General features: G+C 39.4%; 2 protein-coding genes across 9 annotated transcripts in view; one reads left to right on the top strand and one right to left on the bottom strand.

Moving 5' to 3' along the window:
* The window catches only part of LOC121033595 (ubiquitin-conjugating enzyme E2 E1), an 81,282-nt gene extending 59,855 nt beyond the window's left edge, over nt 1-21,427 (top strand). For both annotated transcript variants that reach the window (XM_040480063.1, XM_040480062.1), the window contains 3 exons: nt 17,934-18,066; nt 19,138-19,285; nt 20,634-21,427. In XM_040480063.1, coding sequence (XP_040335997.1) covers nt 17,934-18,066; nt 19,138-19,285; nt 20,634-20,731 — 379 coding nt within the window. In that variant the 3' untranslated portion in view covers nt 20,732-21,427. The remainder of the gene's footprint in view (nt 1-17,933; nt 18,067-19,137; nt 19,286-20,633) is intronic.
* The window catches only part of NKIRAS1 (NFKB inhibitor interacting Ras like 1), a 39,688-nt gene continuing 34,981 nt past the window's right edge, over nt 16,799-21,505 (bottom strand). For 2 of the 7 annotated variants that reach the window (XM_040480067.1, XM_040480073.1), the window contains one exon: nt 16,799-16,993. In XM_040480067.1, coding sequence (XP_040336001.1) covers nt 16,949-16,993 — 45 coding nt within the window. In that variant the 3' untranslated portion in view covers nt 16,799-16,948. Of the gene's footprint in view, nt 16,994-17,911; nt 18,641-19,837; nt 20,341-21,505 lie in introns of those variants that run through there. The other 5 variants (XR_005792015.1, XR_005792016.1, XM_040480072.1 and 2 more) reach the window with 5 other exon arrangements.

Below are 21,505 nucleotides of genomic sequence, written 5' to 3'. Positions count from 1 at the left end.
TCTCAAAAATAAACAACAAAAAAAAAGAAAGAAAGAAACAGCACCACTCAACCAAGCTGCCAGATAAACCCATTGGGAGATATGTTTCTTTCCAAAATACTTCCATCTTTATTTGCTATAAGGCCTAAATCCATTTAAATAAAGCCATAAACCTATTTAAATGGTGTTTTTCAAAAGAATATTAAGCCTAATATTTTTAACTTCTTAAAGAAACCTAGACAGTACCTAAAATAGCATGTACATTATATTTTTTAACTACTGCATATAACAACAAATACCAGTTAAGCATATAACTAATGATAAATATTTTCTGAACTGAAATCGGGGTAGTCAGTTTGATAGTTTTTTGTAATGTTAATACTATGTTAAACGTGCAAGATTATGTACATAAGCTCACATTTTGTTTATTTAGCAAATGAAAACTAAGTGCTACATGTATGGTGCTGTTTGGCATATCTGGTTGACGATACTGCTGGGAGATTGGCCAGGTCACGGAGAGACCCCTCTGGTCTCTTCCTGCGCATCGAGAATTGGATGTAGGCATCTTATTTGTGTATGTATTGATGTCACAAGATCTTTATTGATAACCCTGGAGGATTGTTACCGTGAAGTACTTATGATTTCCTCCTGGATAATTTTGTTTTTACTGTCCCTGCTCTAATAATCCAGGTTGTTGGATTTCTATAGTACCCTAATTAGGCTCTCTGCCTCAGGCATTGAAGATTGCATTTGTAGTTTCCTATTTCTGAATAGGTTGATGGTTTTGGTGTTTAGAGTTGTCTACTTTTTTTTTTTTTTTTTTTTACATTTATTTTTGAGAGGCATAGAGTGTGAGCAGGGGAAGGGGCAGAGGGAGAGGGAGAGGGAGACACAGTATCCGAAGCAGGCTCCATCCTCTGAGCTGTCAGCACAGAGCTGCCCGACATAGGGCTCAAACCCACGTACTGTGAGATCATGATCTGAGCTGGTCGGATGCTTAACTGACTGAGCCACTCAGGCGCCCCTAAAGTTGTCTACTTCTTAAAACAGTGACTGTTTCTTCGCTTCACTCCTGTAGGTGCAAAGCTGCTAAAATCTAAATGGTTTGGTAGGCATTTAAGGCCCTTTGTGATTTATTCCCATTTAGTCTTTCCAGTTCCATTTTCAGCTACATTCCTGCAGAAGACACCCATGTCCGTAACAGAAAAATTGTGTGTTTTCTCTATTTTTTTAACCTTTTTTCTACTTTTTTGGGGAGATTTCAACTTTACCCTTCATTGTATTTTTGAAAAATTTTTTGTTCATGGTGTAATTGAAGTATTGTTGATAAAATGTTAATTGCAGATGTAGATTAGTGATTCCAGTTCTATACATTATGTAGTGTTTACTGTAAATGTGGTTACCATACGAAGTTATTAAAATATTATTGAATATATTCCCTTTGCTGCACTTACTCTGTTACTTGTCTTATAACTGGAAGTTTGTACCTTTTAATCCCCTTTGCCTATTTTGCCTATCCTCTACTCCCCTCCCTGTGGCAACTACCAGGTTTTTTTTTCTTTTCTTCTGTATCTATGAGTCTGTTTTCTGTTGGTTCACTCATTTGCTTTGTTTCTAAAGATTTCACATATAAGTAAAATCATACAATAATTGTCTTTCTCAGTCTGACTTATTTCACTTGGTGTAATACCCCCTAGGTCCATCTGTGTTGCCACAGGTGGCAAGATTGCATTCTTTTTTATGGCCGAGTAATATTCCGGGGTGTGTGTGTGTGTGTGTGTGTGTGTGTGTGTGTGTGTGTGTACGTACACACACACTCTTTTATATATATACCACTTCTTTATCCGTTCATCTGTCAGTGGACACTTAGGTTCTTTCTGTGTCTTGGCTGTTGTAAATAATGCTTCAGTAAACATTGGGGTGCATGTATCTTTTCAAATTAGTGCTTTCTTTTTCTCTGGTAAATACCCAGAAGGGGGGGAATTACTGGATAATTGAGTATTTCTAATTTTTGAGGAACCTCCATACTGTTTTCCACAGCGGTCACACCAGTGTACATTCTCACTTACAGTGCAGAAGAGTTTCCTTTTCTACATCCTTGCCAACACTTGTTATTTCTTGTCTTTTTGATGATACACATTTGACTGGGGTGAGGTTGTATCTCATTGTGCTTTTGATTTGCATTTCCCTGATGATGAGTGATACTGAGCATCTTTTCATGTCTCTGTTAGCCCATCTCTCCGTCTTTGGAGAAATATCTATTCAGGTCCTCTGCTCATTTTCAAATCAGATTATTAATTTTTTTGGTATTGATTTGTATGCATTCGTAAGTAATTTGGCTATTAACCCCTTTGGATAATCATTTGCAAATGTCTTCTCATTCTGTAGTTTGCCTTTTCATTTTGATAGTTTCCTTCGCTGTGTAGAAGCTTTGTATTTTGGTGTAGTTATATATATATATATATACATACATACATATATATATTTTTTATTATTTATTTTTATTAATTTTTGCATTTGTTTCCTTTGCCTGGGGAGACATATCCAGAAAAATGTTGCTAAGGCTGACGTCCAAGAGATTACTGCCTATGTTTTCTTTGAGGAGTTTTATGGTTTGTTTCTGATCCTTACAGTTAGGTCTTTAATCCATTTTGAGTTTATTTTTGTGTATGGTGTAAGAAAGTGGTCCAGTTTCATTCTTTTGCATGTAGCTGTCCAGTTTTCCCAACACCATTTATTGACAAGACTTTCTTTCCCCATTGTATATGCTTGCCTCCTTTGTTGTAGATTAATTCACCTGTGGGTTTATTTCGGGGTTCTCTATTCTGTTCCATTGATCTATGTGTATATTTTTGTCCCAGTACCATATTGTTTTTGTTACTACAGCTTTGGAATATAGTTTGAAATCTGGGACTATGATACCTCCAGCTTTGTTCTTCTTTCTCAAGATTGCTTTGGCTATCCACAATCTTTTGTGTTTCCGTACAAATTTTAGGATTATTTGTTCTAGCTCTGTGAAAAATACTCTTGATATGTTGATAGGGATTGCATTGAATCTGTATATTGCTTTGGGTAGTATAGGCATTTTAGCAGTATTCTTCCAGTCCAGGAGCATTGTGTGTTTTTCTATTTGTGTCATCTTCAATTTCTTTCATCAGTGTCTTATAGTTTTCAGAGTATAGGTCTTTTCACCTCATCGGTTAAATTTATTCCTGATATTTCATTATTTTTGGTATAATTGTAAAAGAGATTTTTTCGTAAGTTCTTTTTCTGCTACTTCATTATTAGTGTATAGACGTGCAATAGATTTTTATGTATTTACTAATTTTGTATCCTGCAGCTTTACTAAATTCATTTATTCTGTTACGGTTTTTTTGGTGGAGTCCGTAGGGTATTGTATATATAGTATTATGCCATCTGTGGGTAGTCCGTTTTACTTCTTTCTTAACAATTGGATTCTTTTTATTTCTTTTTCTTCTCTAATTTCTGTGGCGAGGACTTTAGTACTATGTTGAATAAAATGGTGAGAGTGGATATCGAGACCCTCATCTTTTTCCTGATCTTAGAGAAAAAGCTTTCAGTTTTTCACCATTCAGTATGATGTTAGCTGTAGGTTTGTCACACGTGGCCTTTATTATGTTGAAATATGTTTGCTTTCATTTTTAGTTGCTAAAAGTTCCTCTTCCCCCCCCCCCCATTCTCTTGAGATATAATTATAACATTGTATTCGTTTAAGGTGTAGAACATAATGATTTATGTATATATTGCATAATGACTTTACCACAATAAATTTAGTTAACATCTATCACCAGACATTGAATTTGTGTGTGTGTCAAGAGAACTTTTAAGATCTACTCTGGTAGCAGCTTTCAAATATGTGATACAGTGTTAACTGTTGCCACCATGCTGTGTATTACGTCCCCGGAACTTATTTATCTTACACCTGGAAGTTTGTACCTTTTGGCCACCTTCACCCACCCCCCTCCATCCCACTTCACCCCCACCTCCTTTTCTTTTCTGAATACTGTTTTGTTTTGGCCATATTCTTGTTTCATTAGTGCAGTATCTTCTGTCTCTCTGGATATTAGTAATTCAGTTTATTTTAAAATCTTCTTTGTAATTTGTTTAATTGACTGTCTTGTAGTTTGTTTTGATCTTTGCTGTTTTAGAGAAGAACCATGTTTCTTGGTTATCTGTTACATAGGGGGCCTTTAATATAAGTTTATTGAGGTCTTTCCTCTGAGCTGTTAACATTCCCCAAAGGAGACTGACTGCCTAGAGGGTGAAGGCCAGGCTTTGTTCTGGGCGCTGAGGAAGAAAACTGGGGATCTTATTGTTGGGCATGCGTAAGCTCATTGTCAGTACAGCACCTCTGCCCTCATCCATATTAATGTCCCCTGGTTCAGAGACCCCAGTTTTAAACCTCTCCAGAAAATAAACCCCAGTCTGGCAGGATTTCTATTGCTGTGTAACAACCCGCCACAACTTTAGCAGTTCAAAACAATACCCACATTTAGAATGTACAGTTCACATGGGCTAGGAGTTGGGGTACAGCTTAGACCTCTGTTCAGCGTCTTTTCAGGGCCAAAGTGAAGGAACCAGCTAGCCTGTGTGCTCATCTGTCGCTCAGGGTTCTCTTCTGAGCTAATGTAGTTGTGACATAGAGTTCCTTTCCCTGCAGCTGTAGGACTGAAGTCAGTTGCTCTTAGGGGCCCTGGCAGTTCTCTGGCCCTTTCCACGGGCAATGTGTATCATAGCTGCTTGCTCCCTTCTCTCTCTCTGTGGTCAGCTACGACTGAGTCTTCTAGAACATAACATTTTACAAAAAACGTAACCTGATTCAGGGAGTGGGGTCCTGTCAACTTTGCCTTTTTCTGTTGGTGAGAAGCAAGTTACAGCTTCCGCCCACGCTCACGTGGAGATGATTTAGGGGGGAGATCATCATGCTGCCCATCCAAAAATTCTGCCTGTCACACAGGGTCTTGGAATTGGACTTTTTACCAGTCCTTATTTTAGAACCTTCCCCTTCCTGATTCTCAACTTACACAGCACCATAAATTCCTGTCTTTGGGAGCGTTATATATGGTGTATCTGGCTTGATTTTGGCTTTCTTCACAACCAGTTTATGACTCGGTGTCTTCAGTGTGTTGGATGTTGTGTCCTTTAACCATTTGCTCATTTGCCTCCTAGCTTCTGAACTCGTGTTGATATTGTCTCCTTTCCTTTTCTTCTCATCTTTGTAGGTTTATGCCTTAAAGAAAATATCTTCAATGTCATGTCAGAGTTTGCAGAAGGAGTAAAAAAAAAAAAAAGTTGGCATATGTATTCAATCTGTCATGTTTATGTATGTGTTTGGAGATAGTTGTCTTTCCCCTCTGGTCCAATACTTAAATCAGGGTTGGGTTTTGTTGTTGTTGTTGTTGTTCTAAGAAGGGGGAAAAATCAGAGATTAAAGTTTCCCCATTTACTTCATTATTCGTATCCTCTTTTTTAACCTTATATTCCAAGCATGTCTGTGGGCTGTTAGCCACATTTTGTACCCCTCAGTCAGACTCCTCACCTGAGGCTTGGAACAACTGCCCCCTCCTCTCTTCATCAGAACTTTTCTTGCCTTTTGGCTTTTCCCATAAAACTTACCCTGAATAGGTGTATACCTTAGCTGTTCTTGGCGAGCGTTTTTCATGTTTTACAAGCCAGAATGATAGCTGGTCAGTGGCCACTGGAGAAGGTCATGTGTGTCTGCTTACCAGTGCTAGGAGTAGACTTGTTAGACTTGGGCAGCTGGGAGATGTCACATGGGAGTGCTCCACCTTGGGCCTCTTTAGCAGCTGCTGCAGCACCTAGCTTTGTTAAAACCGCTGTCTCCACTCCTCAGCTAGAAGGGTGTGTGTAGACAGCAGGACGGAGATTTGGTGAGGAGATTTAGCAGGGACCAAGGAGCCAGAGCAGACCCTCCCCTCCAAGCGTAGCCTGCATTTGACACACAGGGCATAGCCTCCCTCATTCACACTCTCAGCCCTTTGCAAATACAAACAGCCTTCTCTTTTCTCTCCTGGCCAGCTGGGGCCAAGAAAGAAGGCAGTGACTCTCCAAGTGCAGTAAATAGCTCTCCTCACCTCCTGACCCTGTGATTTCCTGGTGGTTCTGAGCTGTAGATCCTGCGATGGAGAGGGAGGGAACCAAGAGGTTGCAGAGGCCTCGGCTTCACAGAGCATTGAGCAGTGGGTGATACTGTATCCTCAGGCAGGGGTTGACCTCCATTTCAGTGCAGGTCATTTCAGTGATGGCTGGACCTCCCAGTGCCACTGTGGACTAGAACGGAATGGAGTGGAGTGGACCACAGTGACTTATTAGCTGGGGAAGTTGGTGTCCTGTTTTATACCTCCTTTTTAGCCTGTTTTTTTTTCTCTTAGCAAACACTTGGTATTCGGTGGATACATCTGCCGAGTAGGCTATCAGATCCCTCTGCCTTGTTTTGAAAAATATTTGTATGCTGTTGTTGGAGTAAATGAGCCCCTTTTTTAAAAAGTTCTTTTTTTAATCATGTTTCTTGTTCTTTTTGCAGTTTAAGAGCATAACATTTGGGCTCTTATTCAGTTGAACTGATGCTTGTTTCCCAAAACCCATCTTTGGTTTTCATTAAGCTTGGGGTTCTCATCATTTTTGCAGTTATCACATTATAATTAAATCCCCTCTCTTCCACACTAAGTCGTACTCTGTGTGGTATGTATTTTCAGTTAATTCATTTCTACAAAAAGAACTGAATCAATTTTTAAGAACTTTTAATAACACCTCTTAGCAGGTCACAAGATTTTCTTGTTCCTGTTTAATCCCAGCTTCCACCCAAATGTAAAAGAGAAATGGAATAATGAGGTGGGAAAGGCAGAATAGTAAATGTGATTAAACAAAATTGGTGGGGAGTCCAAAGGCAGATAATAAGCTCTATGGATGTATTGGAAAAAAATCTCACTATAGGAAAGCCTGGATTGTATTGGCTAGAAGTGTGATTTCCTAGCTTTAGGACTTTGTACAAACATATCACAACCTCCTGAATGTTTCCTCATTTTAAAATTGAAATATTGTTACCTCTCCTGATATAAAGGATTTGGGTAAAGATTAAAAAATTCATTTGTTTAAAAAAAATTGTTTTTTTGATGTTTATCTATCTTTGAGACAGAGGGAGACAGCACGAGTGGGGGAGGGGCAGAGAGAGAGGGAGACACAGAATCCGAAGCCGGCTCCAGGCTCTGAGCTGTCAGCACAGAGCCTGATGTGGGGCTTGAACCCATGAACCGTGAGATCATGACCTGAGCCGGATGCTCAACTAACTGAGCCACCCAGGCACCCCTAAAAAATTCATTTATGAAACAGCTATTAAAAATGATTTCTTTCTCTGGGGTGCCTCAGTGGCTCAGTCGGTTAAGCATCCAACTTCAGTTCAGGGGCATGATCTCGCCGTTCACAAGTTTGAGCCGTGTGCAGGACTCTGCTGACAGCTCAGAGCCTGGAGCTTGCTTCGGATTCTCTGTCTCCCTCTCTCTGCCCTTCCCCCGCTCACATTCTGTCTCTCTCTGTCTCTCAAAAATGAATAAATGTTATTAAAAAAAAAAAGATTGATTTCTCTGCAAATTTCTCTGCTTTATCCACTTTTTTAAAAAGTTTATTTTGAGGGGCGCCTGGGTGGCTCAGTCGGTTGGGCAGCTGACTTTGGCTCAGGTCATGATCTCGCAGTCCGTGAGTTCGAGCCCCACGTCGGGCTCTGTGTTGACCGCTCAAGAGCCTGGAGCCTGTTTCAGATTCTGTGTCTCCCTCTCTCTGACCTTCCCCCGTTCATGCTCTGTCTCTCTCTGTCTCAAAAATAAACGTTAAAAAAAAAAAAAAGTTTATTTTGAGAGAGAGAGGAGGTGAGTGTGCGCACAAGTGGAGGAAGAGTAGAGAGAGAGGAAATCCTAAGCAGACTCCATGCTGTCATCATGGGGCTGGAACTCACGAACCATGAGATCATGACCTGAGCTGAAATCAAGAGTTGGATGCTTAAACTGACGTGAGTCACCCAGGCACCCCTGCTTTATCTACTTTTAAGGCACAATTTACCTACAGTTAAATTCACCCACTTCAAATCTTTTCATGTTTTAACTATTAGATAAATTGACAATTAGATATCTAGACTATTTAGATAAATTGAACAGATCATCTTAGCAAACAGTTGGTATTCTGTCTGCTGAGTAGGCTTTCAGATCCCTCTGCCTTGTTTGTATGCTGTCGTTGGAGTAAACTTGAACCCCCTTGAGTTACACTGTTGGAGGATTTGCAGTCTCTTCCTGGATTCAGTCTGTCTCTCAGCACCATATCTGGGAGCATGGTAGAAAAGCATGTTAGGAAAGAGAATCTGAATTGAAGAGAGACGGGAGGAAGTGGCAGGACAGGGCGATAGTCAGTAGAAGCTTTTATATGGTAGTAGGGCCCAAACTGTCCTTTAATGTGGCCACAGGACACCTTAAACCCCATATAGTTACTAGTGGCTTTCACAGGGCTGTAAGTTGGGGACGGGAGCAGTATTGCATTGTATACTATTGTATGGTTGTATCACAGTTTAACCTATCTCCTATTGATAATTTAGCTCATTGCAGAGATTTTTGCATTATACGTAAGGTTCTTATAAATATCCTTATAGCCTTGTGCAAGTGTCTACTTATTTCTTTGGAGTAAGTTTTGAGAAGCAGAATTTCTGTGTCAAAGGGTATTTATATTTATATGTTTTATATTTGAATACATTATACCTAATCACAGTCTAGGATTACTAATTTACTCTCCCACCAGCAGTGGAAGAGAATGCCTATTTCATCACACAGTTAGACACCAAAGATTTTCAGTCTTTCACGTTTTTGCCAGTCTGATAGGTAAATGTGCCTCTGTGTTTAATTTGCATTTCTTTGAGTCTGAGTAAGATTGAGAATTTGCTAACTGGCCATACAAGTTTCTTTTGAGGAATGCCCAAGTCCTTTATCTATTATTGTTAGTCTGTTTAAAGTTTTTTCATAGTCAAGATATTGACCTTTAATCATGTACTGCAGTTGTCTTTTCTCTACCCTTTTGTAATCTCTTTGTCTTCCTCCTACAGATTTTCAGTTTTTATGTAATCATATCTGTTCATCTTTTCCTTTGTGTGTGTTTCACTTCAGTGGTGTCTCAGCTTTGCTTTCCCCAGAAGGAGACCCTTAAGTTGAGAATTCTAATACAAGTAGGTTTTTAGTGGTATAAGGAACAGAAGTAGTGATGGGAAATAAAACAAGGTAGGAAAGACTGTCAGTAAAGGATGCCGTTTATTAAGCCAGGTTCCCACAGTGAAAGTTGCCTAAGGTGAACTCTGGGGAACTGGATAAAGCCCTTGCCTCAGAATTGTCCCACCCCACCATCAGCGGTTGCTTGAAGGCTCTCCTTGGGGAGTGTTCCCATTCTTTATTGCTGCCTTACAGAACGCCCTAAACTAAGTGGTGTAAAATAGCAACCACCATTTATCATAACCTCTGGTATATTTGAGGGCTGACTAGGGCTGGGCTCTCATGCATTTACACAGGCTGGGCCTGGAATTATCTGAAAACTTAACTCACATTTCTGGTACCTTGGGTGGAGAAGACTTAAATGACTAAGGGCTAGAACACCTGGGGCTTCTCATTCATCTCTCACTTTTCATTTAGTCTTTCCACATGGTCTTTCCTATATAGGTAGTCTTCAGGGTAGTCCGACTTCTTACATGGTATTTAGGGTTTCCAAGGTGTGGGGACTTGGGGGCGCAGGGTGATGAATAGCTTCTAGTTCCCGTTTAAAACTTTGTTTTGTTTTTTAATATCTGATGGGAATAAGAGTAGAACACTTTTTAAAATCGTTGGCTAGTTATGCTAATATTGTTTTAAAATAACCTGCCCAAGGGGCGCCTGGGTGGCGCAGTCGGTTAAGCGTCTGACTTCAGCCAGGTCACGATCTCGCGGTCCGTGAGTTCGAGCCCCGCGTTGGGCTCTGGGCTGACGGCTCAGAGCCTGGAGCCTGTTTCCGATTCTGTGTCTCCCTCTCTCTCTGCCCCTCCCCCGTTCATGCTCTGTCTCTCTCTGTCCCAAAAATAAATAAAAACGTTAAAAAAAATTTAAATAAAAAAAAAAAAAATAACCTGCCCAGCCATTCTCAAACCTTTTTTGTTTCAGGACCCCATCGTGTACTCTTAAAAATGATGGGCGCCTAAGAGCTTTTGTTGATAGTGTTAATTATTATGGATTTTTACTGTATTCAAAATGAAAGCTGAAACATTAAAAAGATTTATAATTTGGGGCACCTGGGTGGCTCAGTTGGTCGATCGTCCAACTCGATTTTGACTCTGGTCATGATTCAGGGTCGTGGGATTGAGGCCCCCATCGGGCTATGTACTGAGCGTGGATCCTGCTTGGGATTCTCTCTCCCCACCCCACCCCTCTCCCCCGCTAGCAGGCTCTCTCTAAAATATATATTTCATTTTAAAATAACAAAAACAAGGGCGCCTGGGTGGTTCAGTCGATTAAGCGTCCAACTCTTGATTTTGGCTCAGGTCCTGATCTCACACTTAGTGGGTTCCAGCATCAGGCTCTGCACAAACAGCACCAAGCCTGCTTGGGATATTCATTCATTCATTCATTCATTCATTCATTCATTCATTCATTCTGTCTCTCCCTCCCTCCCTCCCTGCCCCTTGCACACGGCACTCACTGGCTCTCTCAAAATAAAGAAACTTAAAAAAAAAATAAGCATGTTAACATATTTTTTAATGAAAATAGCTTGTTTTCCAAAACTAAAACACTTAGAAGAGTGGCACTATTTCACATATTTGCAAATTGCTCTAATGTCTGACTTAAGACAGCTGGATTTTCTTATCTGCTTCTGCATTATCTGCTCTCATATCTCATATAGTCTCAAGAAAACTTCACAGTACAAATGTGAGAGAAAGAGTTAAAAAGGCAAGTACTGTTTAGAATTATGAAAATAGTTTTGACCTATGGGCTTGCTGAAAGGGTCTTAGAATTGCTGATGTCACCTTTCCTGGATGTGAATACCAGCTCTAGCACAAAACGTCTTTATTCTCCAAATCCATGTGAGTTCTGTACTGAGGGAAGTTGTAGGGAGCTGAACCTAGGATGAGAGACCCTTGCTTGGGGTGTCTACTCAAATCCCTGGAAGGACGATGCAGCTTGAGGATGAAGAATCTGTAAAATTGCTAGAATTGAGAGATTGGCAGGGAGGTTCCAAGCTGATTGGGCAGTGCAAGAAGGTGTTCTGAGATGCCCTCATAAACAGGTTAACCATATAACATCCAAATTGGAATGTTTTTAGGAGCAAAATGGGGCAGTAAAAAAAACCTTAATTTTTTGTATTAAATAAAAGCTTTATCAAATAACAAAATAGGGAATTCGTACCACATATTAAATGACCCCAAAAATCACCGCAGCAAGGTAGTGCAAGCAGCTTTCTCTGCTCTATGGCAATATGTTGAACCTCTGTTTCTTGTGCATTTACTTTTGTCACTTCTCACCTTTCTGCCTAACCACACACACCACCCTCTGCTTGCCTCACCTGCAGTCTGAGATTGGTAGCAGTTGCAGTATGGAGGCTGTGCAGGTGAGTGTGAGTGACTAGGAAACCTTCAATGGTCATTTCATGGTCAAAGACACGTTCTAGAATCATCTTAGAATTGAGTTAAAACCTGATAAATTCATTTTTGAGAATTTTGGTATCCCTTAAATAGCTTTCCTTGGGACACTGTTGCTTTTGAGAATCAGCACTAAATGTGTGCAGTGTTTATTTAAGTGTTACCACCTGAACCATATTCCCTCCAAAAGTCTACACAAGAGATTTTGTTTTCCCCCATTACTCACTTACCACAGTACAACCAACGATCATTCCAATAGAAGAGTTGGTTGTGCTTTGTAGGCCCTGTGAACTGATTAGTGTAAGAACCAGACACTAATGATTGATTTCTATTTACTCATTTAGATACCAGTTTTATATTCACTAATATAAGCATTGTGCTAAAAAATCAGGACTCTACCGCTTGACTCTAAGGCAGATAACCTGCTCTGGATTGTTTTAGTGGCAGTAGAGGAGTAATCACCGTAGCCTTACACTTGACTCTATTCCGACGCTGTTTTTCTAACTTCTCTGGGGAAAGAGCAAATTAGAATTGTTCTTAGGGGATGCCTGGGTGGCTCAGTCAGTTAAGCATCCAACTCTTGATCTCAGCTCAGGTCTTAATTCCAGGGTCATGAGTTCAAGCCTCATATTGGGCTCCGTGCTGGGTGTGAAGCCTACTTTAAAAAAAAAAAAAAAAAAAAAAGGAATTGTTCTTAAGCTTGTGTAGCTTCTATATAACCTAATATAGGAAAAATAATTTTTGAGACAAAAGATACCGATCTCTTAGTTAATTCTCTCTAATCATTTCTGTGGGCCTTTCTCTACCCTTCCCTGCCCCTGTTTCTTTTAGGCCCTTGACATTTGACTAGTTTGCATTTCACTTGCTTGGTACCTTACCCCCCACTTGTATATCTTGTATATCAATAGTCCAGAAGTTAAAGTGGGATTCTTAGCTTAGTTACCAAACACTCTCATTACTCAGCCATCCCTCCTTACTAGTAAGGACCCATTGATGTACAGTTTTCTAGGCCTGCTGTTTCACTATCCCTATTGTTGTCTCTTGAAAGTAGTTTTCATTTTAAAATTGTGTCCTTACTCTGTGCACATCTAATTTTTTTTTTAAAAGATTGGATTGTAGATTTCCAGAAGGCTGGATTATTTTCTAAAGCAACAACATATAAGGTAAAACTACAATTGAATGGCTAGCTGAGTAAAAGCTTTTGTGGTGTTTTGTTATTTTACCTAATTGGAAACACTGTTGTGTAATTCTAAACAGTGGTACATATTTTGGCCAGCTAATTAAATAATGTTAATTACTGGGGCGCCTGAGTGGCTCAGTCGGTTAAGCATCTGACGTTGGCTCAGGTCATGATCTCACGGTTTGTGAGTTCGAGCCCCACGTCAGGCTCTGGGCTGACTGCTCAGAGCCTAGAGCCTGCTTCAGATTCTGTGTGTCTCCTTCTGTCTCCTTCTCCACTGATTGCACTCTGTCTCTCGCATTGTCTCAAAAATAAACATTAAAAACAAATTTAAAAAGTAAAAAAAAAAATAGTCCCATATAGTATGTGTAGAAAATTACTGTTCTCTAGAGACTTTAAATCTGGTCTAAGAGAGATGATATATCCACATGGCTGTAGCAGTTTGTGTAAAATACCTACAACTATGTTCTTTCTGGTTCGGAACACATTTCAAAAATGCACTCTATGTCTTCCATAGGCCGAAAATCAGCCTTGTGTTTCTTGAAAAGTTGCATCAAATCCCTTTGAAGGTATATCCCCTTTCTTCTGGAGGAAGACAGCACACACCACTTCCTTAATGTTGTTATAATACGATTTGGGGGGGACTTTGTGGGAATGCCACTGTTTGTGAACACGGATCATGTTTTAGGTCTAGAGTGTCTGAGCCAGTTTTCCTCCCATTTGTAGGGAAATGTAACCCCCTAATTTGGGCCCACTCTGTTCCAAAGTAACTGTTTAGATACACTGGATACCACTGATGTGAATTCTTATGTAGGCACCAGCTGTTTTGGGGAGTCCTTTAGGTTGGCCCTTGAACTGTAAGTCCTTTCCACAGAATGGCGACTACCTCCCTAGCAGTACCACCTTGTAGGAGGAGGCCTCTCTTTGTTATTAGAGTGGCTGACTCACTTTTCAGTAGCCATGTCACTTCACCAAGCCATGTAACTAATCTGTTAGTCACCTTACTGAGGTTTTCTGATTTTTCAAGTTGCTCCTGCTACTCACTTCTAGGTGACAGATGGCTACCGTTTTCTGAAGGGATGGGAGGACAAGAAGCTTTTTACTTTTTATAAAATGTCCTCTCTATGTGCTGTGTAGATGTCATGGCGAAGACAGCTTTCGTTCCCTGGAGAGCGTGTCTGTTGGGTGATGATTGTGGGAGAGGAGGATTCCTTCAGGTAGATTGCAGCATTCATACTATTTTCTCATACTCTCTTTGAATTTATTAGCAGAATAAATTAAGAATGGATTTTGAATAGTATGTTGTAGGGAATATAGATTTGATTGTGGATCTCTTCCTATAAGCATTTCCTAAGTTTTCTGGTTATTGTTTTTATAGTCTTAACACAACTAAGCATTACCAGGGTTGATACTTGTATCTTACTGCAAAGAATTATAGGCAGTGAAGGAGAGAGCTAGATAATGTAAATGGTAATTTAAATCTAGAAGTTTAAAAGGTAGAGTTGGTATTCATTTGCCACTTAATGTCTTCTATAGCTAGCTTTGCAAATTCTGATGTATTAGGTGTGGGGGGGGGGGGGGGGGGAGTCTAAGTCTACTTTTCTAACAAACTTCCAGAGGATGCTGATGTTATTTTTATTCTGTCCAGGGACCATACTTTGAGTAACAAGAGTATAGAACAGTTAGGGCATATGCAAATGTAACTTTTAATAACAATAACCCTGTCTATTGAATGTTTTTTCTGTACCAGGCACAGAGCAGTAAAAGATAAGAGGATTGGCACTAGATAGAGTCTGACAACAGGGATTCAAACTGTGAAGCTCTCTTACCTTTACTAGCTCAACCAACCTTGAGCCAATTTCTCTAAGGCAGAATTCTCATCCTTGGAATTAATGACATTTTGGGGTTGAGGGAATTCTTTGGTGTAGAAGGCTGTCTGGTACTTTGGGTAATGTTTACTTAGCACTCCTGGCCTCGACCCCCTAGGTACCAGTAGCACACTCCCTCCGAGTTGTGACATCTAAAAAGCTCTCCAGACATTGCCAAATGTCTCCCTGGGGGACAAAATCATCCTCTATTGAGAACTGCTCTAAAATTATAAGGCTACAATTATAATGTGTGAATTGCGGGGATTTTAGGCTATTAATACACCTTCTATAAGCAACCGGTTTGCTTTATTGTGAAGCTTCTACAAAGACAAGACATGGACTAGCCAATCAACTGTATTTGCCAGTGCTTTATTTTTAGGAAGCATTCATTAGTCATTGTACCGTGGGAAACTATCAGAGATGACTTGGGATTTTTAGGTGGGTAGAATGAGCTTCTAACTGAATTCATCATGAGTTCCTACTTTTTTTGAAATATGCTGGCACGTTTGCTAACTTGTCCCATTTTCACTTACTTCATGCTGTTGCTATTCAAATGTTTGTAGTGTACTTCTTATCTTTTCATCTTCCCAACCTCTTACTCTCAACGTTTCCCCCAGGATATGAGAGCAGATAACCAAGGTTTTTAGAATTAAGCCTAAAATAAGACCTGAATTATGGCTTCTGTGTTTGTAAACAAGGGTCATCTCTCCCAATAATAATGTGAAAAACTGATCAAATAGAAATATAATCTTTAAAAGCACTGATTATAATTTCACCTTGCTTCCAGGATGTTCTTTAAAAATTGAAATGCATCTTCAGTTGCTGTTGAAATGGAAGAGCAGTAGTCTATATAGTAAGTTAGTATTGAGGATGGGAATAGGGGAGGACTTAAAAAACATGATTTTAAAACAAAACAAGGGGAGCTTGGGTGGCTCAGTTAGTTAAGCCTCTGACTCTTGATTTCAGGTCAGGTCATAATTTCATGGTCTTGAGATTGAGCCCCGCCATTAGGCTTTGCCTTCGGTGTGGAGTCTGCTTGGGATTCTGTCCTTGCCCCTTCCCCACTCTCTCTCTCAAAATAAATACACATCAAAGAAAAAAAAAATGAAGCTTAAACATTAGCTTATGTGATTGTCTTCAGTCCAGAGAGCACATCAAATTATACATAAGACTGCTCTAATGACATTTTTTTCTAATTGGGCTTATTTTTTAAGGTTAAATGGCTTGTATTGATTGATTCCATTTTATGCTGTTCAAATTCTGTTAAATTACCAATTTAGTCTTTATAAGGCACAAGAACTATGATCTGTAGCTGCCTTGTCCCATGGTCACTAGAGGGAACATGGGTTTCAAGGATCAAGGGAAAGGCCAGTGGAGATGAGAGTCCTTGTCATTGAGTTACTTACTCAAGGGGTTTGGTGCCCATCAGTCAGCAGGCACCTGTACTGTCACAAGAGTGTTATGATTCATGACAATCCCTGCCACTAACGTGAATGTGTCTGACGTCAGAAACCATTACAGAAATAAGAAAATACTGTGTCAAGAGTAGAAATGACTATTTTTCTTTTTTTAAAGTAAGCTCTATACCCAATATGGAACTTGAACTCACAACCCTGAGATCAAGGGTCATGGGCTCTACCGACCGAGCCAGCCAGGCACCCCGATTATATTCCTCAAAATGTTTGCAACAGCTCTATTTATTTTGACTAGAAGGAAAAAAGACTGAATCAAGGGCAGAATTTTTTTTTCTTTCTGCCTCATATAAAAGTGTTTTTGTTACAAATGAACATTAATTTTCTAACAATCTGAAAGGCATGGTCTCCTTTCACCTTCTCAGTCTCAGCCTCATACCAAGATTGTAATCACAGTTATGTTGCAACATGTTCAGACAGGGACCTGTATTTTTTGTTTCCATCTCACCTTAATTTCAACTCCATCTTTCCAATTACTTAAATTGATTAATAATTTAAATCACATGCCATTCTCAAGGGCAGTTCAACCAGTGTTAGAAACTGAAGTCCTATTTCTTATTGTGGAACTAAATAGTATCTTATAAGGGTGGGGACACAGGGTTGATAAAAGAATATACTGACCTGAGGGTAAAGCTAGTCAGTCATTTTATAGAGAAAAGGGTGGGGTGCTGGAACAGACCTTTCCCTGTACACGTGTCTCACGCATTCTCTTGCTCCCAGTTCTCCTTCACAGTGGCCCTCTGAGAGTTGTAAACCACTCTCTCTACTGTAGGTCTCTCTACCCACCTTCCAGACCAGCAGGTCTAACTTTCCAAGTGAGAACCTGGAAGGGAAAAAAAAGGCAAAGGACTTGCAGGCCCCTGTAATTTTTGTTTCATTCTATGGTTAATAAAATGCTTATGACAAAAAGTTACATGAATGCCTCCAGTAACAGCTTTAAAGTAAGTATCTAAGGTGTTTATTAGGTAGCAATGCTTCGTCCTTCCAGTGGATGCTCAGATCCTTCACTAGACCCACCAAGTCCCCTGGTTGAGGACCTAGAGGTTAGGGATCCATACTTGTTTAGTCTTCTCCAGGGTTCCTGTTGCATGCTTTACCATTTTATGGTATAAGTAAATATGGGGAAAGGGATAAATGAACATCTCAACTGTAATATTTAGAGAACCTGATTATAGAATTTTATATACTGAAATGCAAATTGAGTAACTTGTCATTGGATACATTGTCATTCTTGTGCTCCTCCCACTCAACATGGTTTATAATGTAAAAAGTACTGCAATCCATCGGACTCCTTTTAGGGTAAGATTATGGAAATAGAGCAAGGGACAAGAACCCCCGTCAGTGGGTCAGAAATGAAACTTTGCGCTTAAAATGGTCATCAGAAATTACTAGCTATGAACAAAAACAACTAATATTTCACTAATTTAATTCTGTGTGCTGAAAAGTGTTTCTTTTTAAAGTATCATTTACATTTTTTATGATGTATTGAGGAGAGGGTTGAGAATTGAGGAATTTGTTTATCCACAGCCTAAGTAGGCTTAGAATGGTTTAAACATTCTTTATCATTCCATTTACTTGACCTAAGGCTGATGGGTTTGTTGCAGTCCAGAATCAGACTGTCTGAAAGACACTTCTGTTTGGTGGAGGGAATCCACACATTAAAACAAAAAGGAAGAGAAGAGGTCATCTTTTTTCCTTAAATATCCTCTAAAATTTGGATGGTGCCATACTATCTGCTTACCTTTTGATGTATTATTTCACAGTGCTGGTCCCAAAGGCGATAACATCTATGAATGGAGATCAACCATTCTAGGGCCTCCAGGATCCGTGTATGAAGGGGGTGTATTCTTCCTTGATATCACTTTTACACCTGAATACCCCTTCAAGCCTCCAAAGGTAAGAATTTCCTGATTTATATTCAGATTTACATATTCCCATGAGAAACTATTGAAGTGTTTAAAATTGAGTTTTAATCACAAAAGAGATTTCTGTCGTCTCAATGAATCTCTAAGTACGTTAGGATGGACACAAGACACTGCAGGGGTGGGGGGCAGCTTCGCCACTTGGCAGAGACCATTTCTAGAAGTATGTGCTTTGTTTTGATGGTGCTTAAAATCCTGCTGTTTATAGTGACATAGCAACTCAGAATTAATCCCGTTTTCCACTCAACAGAAAAGAAGTTACTGTCAAAGTATCCATGTTTCTCGTCCTTTTTTGGTCTCGTCACATTCTTAATCTCCAGGCTTCAGTTTTCTCATCTAGGATCCTATCTCCCGTGACACTCTATAATCTATGATTCTCATTTACTAAATGATAATTTTTACTTTGGAATTAGGAAACCAAAAAAAAGCAATCGAGGCTCCCATGGCTTGTGTTGATTTGTCTACTGCTGTGATCCTTGCCCAATTCTGGCTCCTCACCTGTTGAGACTCCATTACAGTGAATTCTGTGACCTAGGTAGACAGGGTATCTGCAGGATATAATGTAAAAGTCAGAAAAAGCAGAAGTAAATCTCATCTTCAGTTTTCTTAACAGCCTTTACAGCTAAGAATTTTGTTTATGTTCCCACTATGTTGTCCCCCAGTTTGAATTTATTATACAAAGCTTACTTTGAGGCCATGTAGTACTACCAGCTAACACAAGAGGTCAGCAAACAGCTATTTCAAACTTGAAAAGTTAGGAAAACATTTAAAACACTGAAACTGCTAAAGATGAATTTGAAAAATATTGAAATTACCTTTTTGTTGATTAACTTTTGACCTGTGATTGTATCAATGAACACTCTAATCTCAGATTTATTAGTCTTTTAATGTGTCTCCTCAGCTTTAAACTCTTTATTCATCTTTTTAAAAACTAAATGTCTGTTTCTTTAAAAGATTTTTAATTAGGGCCACTCAACTGAAAAAGTAATTTAGTCAAAATTTTCATTCTTTGCTGTTTAAATTTTAACACGGTTTTATTTTTTAGGTCACATTTCGGACAAGAATCTATCACTGTAATATTAACAGCCAAGGAGTTATTTGCTTGGACATATTAAAAGATAATTGGAGTCCAGCACTAACCATTTCTAAAGTTCTTCTTTCTATCTGCTCCCTTCTTACAGACTGTAATCCTGGTAAGGTTAATAATTATTTTTTTATTGTTTTTCTTCCTCATCTGAAAAAATACTTGTTTTTGATAAAGTTTAAAGAGCTTTCAAGGGACAAAAACTGATCTTTTTTCAAAAAATGTTTATTTATTTTTGAGAGAGACAGCATGAGCCGGGGAGGGGCAGAGAGGGAGGGAGACACTGAATCCAAAGTAGGCTGTCAGCATATAACCCCATGCGGGGCTCGAACTCACAAACTGTGAGAGCCCAAGCCAAAATCAGAAGCTTAACCTGCTGAGCCACTCAGGTGCCCCTGATTTGTTTTTTCAAAGAAAGTTTTAATCAAGAGAAGTTCAGTCTAGGAGCGCCTGGGTGGTTCAGTTGGTTAGGCCACCGACTTCAGCTCGGGTCATGATCTCACAGTTTGTGAGTTCGAGCCCCGTGTCGGGTTCTGTGCTTACAGCTCAGAGCCTGGAGCCTGCTTTGGATTCTGTGTCTCTCCCTCTCTCTGTCCCCTCCCCTGCTCACACTCTGTGCATCTCCTGTCTCTCAATAATAAATAAACGTTAAAAAAAATTAAAAAAAAAAGTTCAGTCTAATAGTGGAAAAAGGCAACCCTTCTATGCTGTAGGAATGAGGCATTTTAAAATTAAGATTTATATAAGTTTGCCCTTGGTTTTCACATTTTTCATACAGTTCACTTAAACTACATACTTTTAAATGTTGAGTCACCTGCCTCACCTCTCCTGTGCCTTTTGGTTCACTGAGTTCACTTGCTCCATAGCTGGTGTTCAATTTTGAAAGTGACTTTGCTTAAATAATTCTTATCAGACTGGTTTGGGTGGGTGGGGGGAGGGGCTTAATTTCCTTTTATTATTAAAGATTCTATTTAGGTTTCAGAGCAACATTACACTTACTTGTTGAGGTCCAGGTTGTGACCTGGCACCCTGGTTTTTTCCGGGTAACTAGTGTTACACTGCAACAGCCCAGAGGACCACAGTATTGCCCTGAAGGAATAGTCATGTGAACACAGCTGGATGTTCGTCTTAGCCTTGAACTTTCCAGTTTTTATTGACCTTCCCCTAACACATAAGAGCAAAAGCACTTCCAATTAGGTGGTGGTTGTTGGGAGAAAAATACAATGAACTAAGAAGGTAAAGCCACACTGGTACTAAATGCCTGAGCATTCTGTTTTGTTAAGAAGTCCCCTCCCCCCGCTCCACCCCCGCAATAACGGCTTTTAGAAGAAATACCCAGGATGATGGAATGGCATTTCAAAACTGTGTATTTGTTTCCAAGCTGTCACTAATTTATTTGCTAAATTTTAAAACTTTCTTTCCCTTTCTCCAAAGTAATCTACATTCTTTTCTTCCAGCTGACCCTTTGGTGGGAAGTATTGCCACTCAGTATATGACCAACAGAGCAGAACATGACAGAATGGCCAGACAGTGGACCAAGAGATACGCTACATAAATTGGGTCTTCACAATTCTTACATTATTTGTCTGTCACAGAGAGAGCTGCTTATGATTTTGAAGGGGTGGGGGAGGGTGGGAGTTGGTAAAGAGTAGGGTATTTCTATAACAGATATTATTCAGTCTTATTTCCTAAGATTTTGTTGTAACTTAAGGTATCTTGCTACAGTAGACAGAATTGGTAATAGCAACTTCTAAAACTGTCATTAGTTCTGCAATATTAGCTGAAATGTAGTACAGAGAATAGACATTTGGGTTCAGTTGCTTGTAGTCTGTAAATTTAAAATAGCTTAATTTTGTACAGGTTATACACATGGCCATTTATGTAAAGTCCTTCCAAGACTACACATTTTTTGTTCAAAAAAATTGGAATTTGTTTTTCCTTCTTGGGAGGGAACATCGATATTTAACAGTTTTTAGAGACTGTCATCTCATATATATAAAATGGATATGTGGCTATAAGACACCATATAGGAAATGAGTAGTTATGTATTTTATTTTATATACCAATCTACTTTATTGTGACAAGATGAGAGGTTTGAATCACGACTTGTGAAAACCTGTAGTAAAATACCTTAAGCTGTTAACTGTAAGGTGTGGAATAGGAGTTGCTCAGTGGATTGGTTATATGTTGTGGACTGCTTAAGTCTGCATTTGTTACTGTGCTAATAAACAATATTAAAACCACCACCTAACACTGCTGTATTCATTTACTTTATCTTGTCTGTCTGTGGTTTGCAGACTTTTTAAGTTTGTTTATCTCGAAGAGGGGT

This window comes from Herpailurus yagouaroundi, unplaced genomic scaffold (assembly GCF_014898765.1).
Source record: "Herpailurus yagouaroundi ecotype Mexico unplaced genomic scaffold, PumYag 159, whole genome shotgun sequence".
Lineage (NCBI taxonomy): Eukaryota > Metazoa > Chordata > Mammalia > Carnivora > Felidae > Herpailurus > Herpailurus yagouaroundi.
This window is presented reverse-complemented; position numbering and strand designations above follow the sequence as displayed.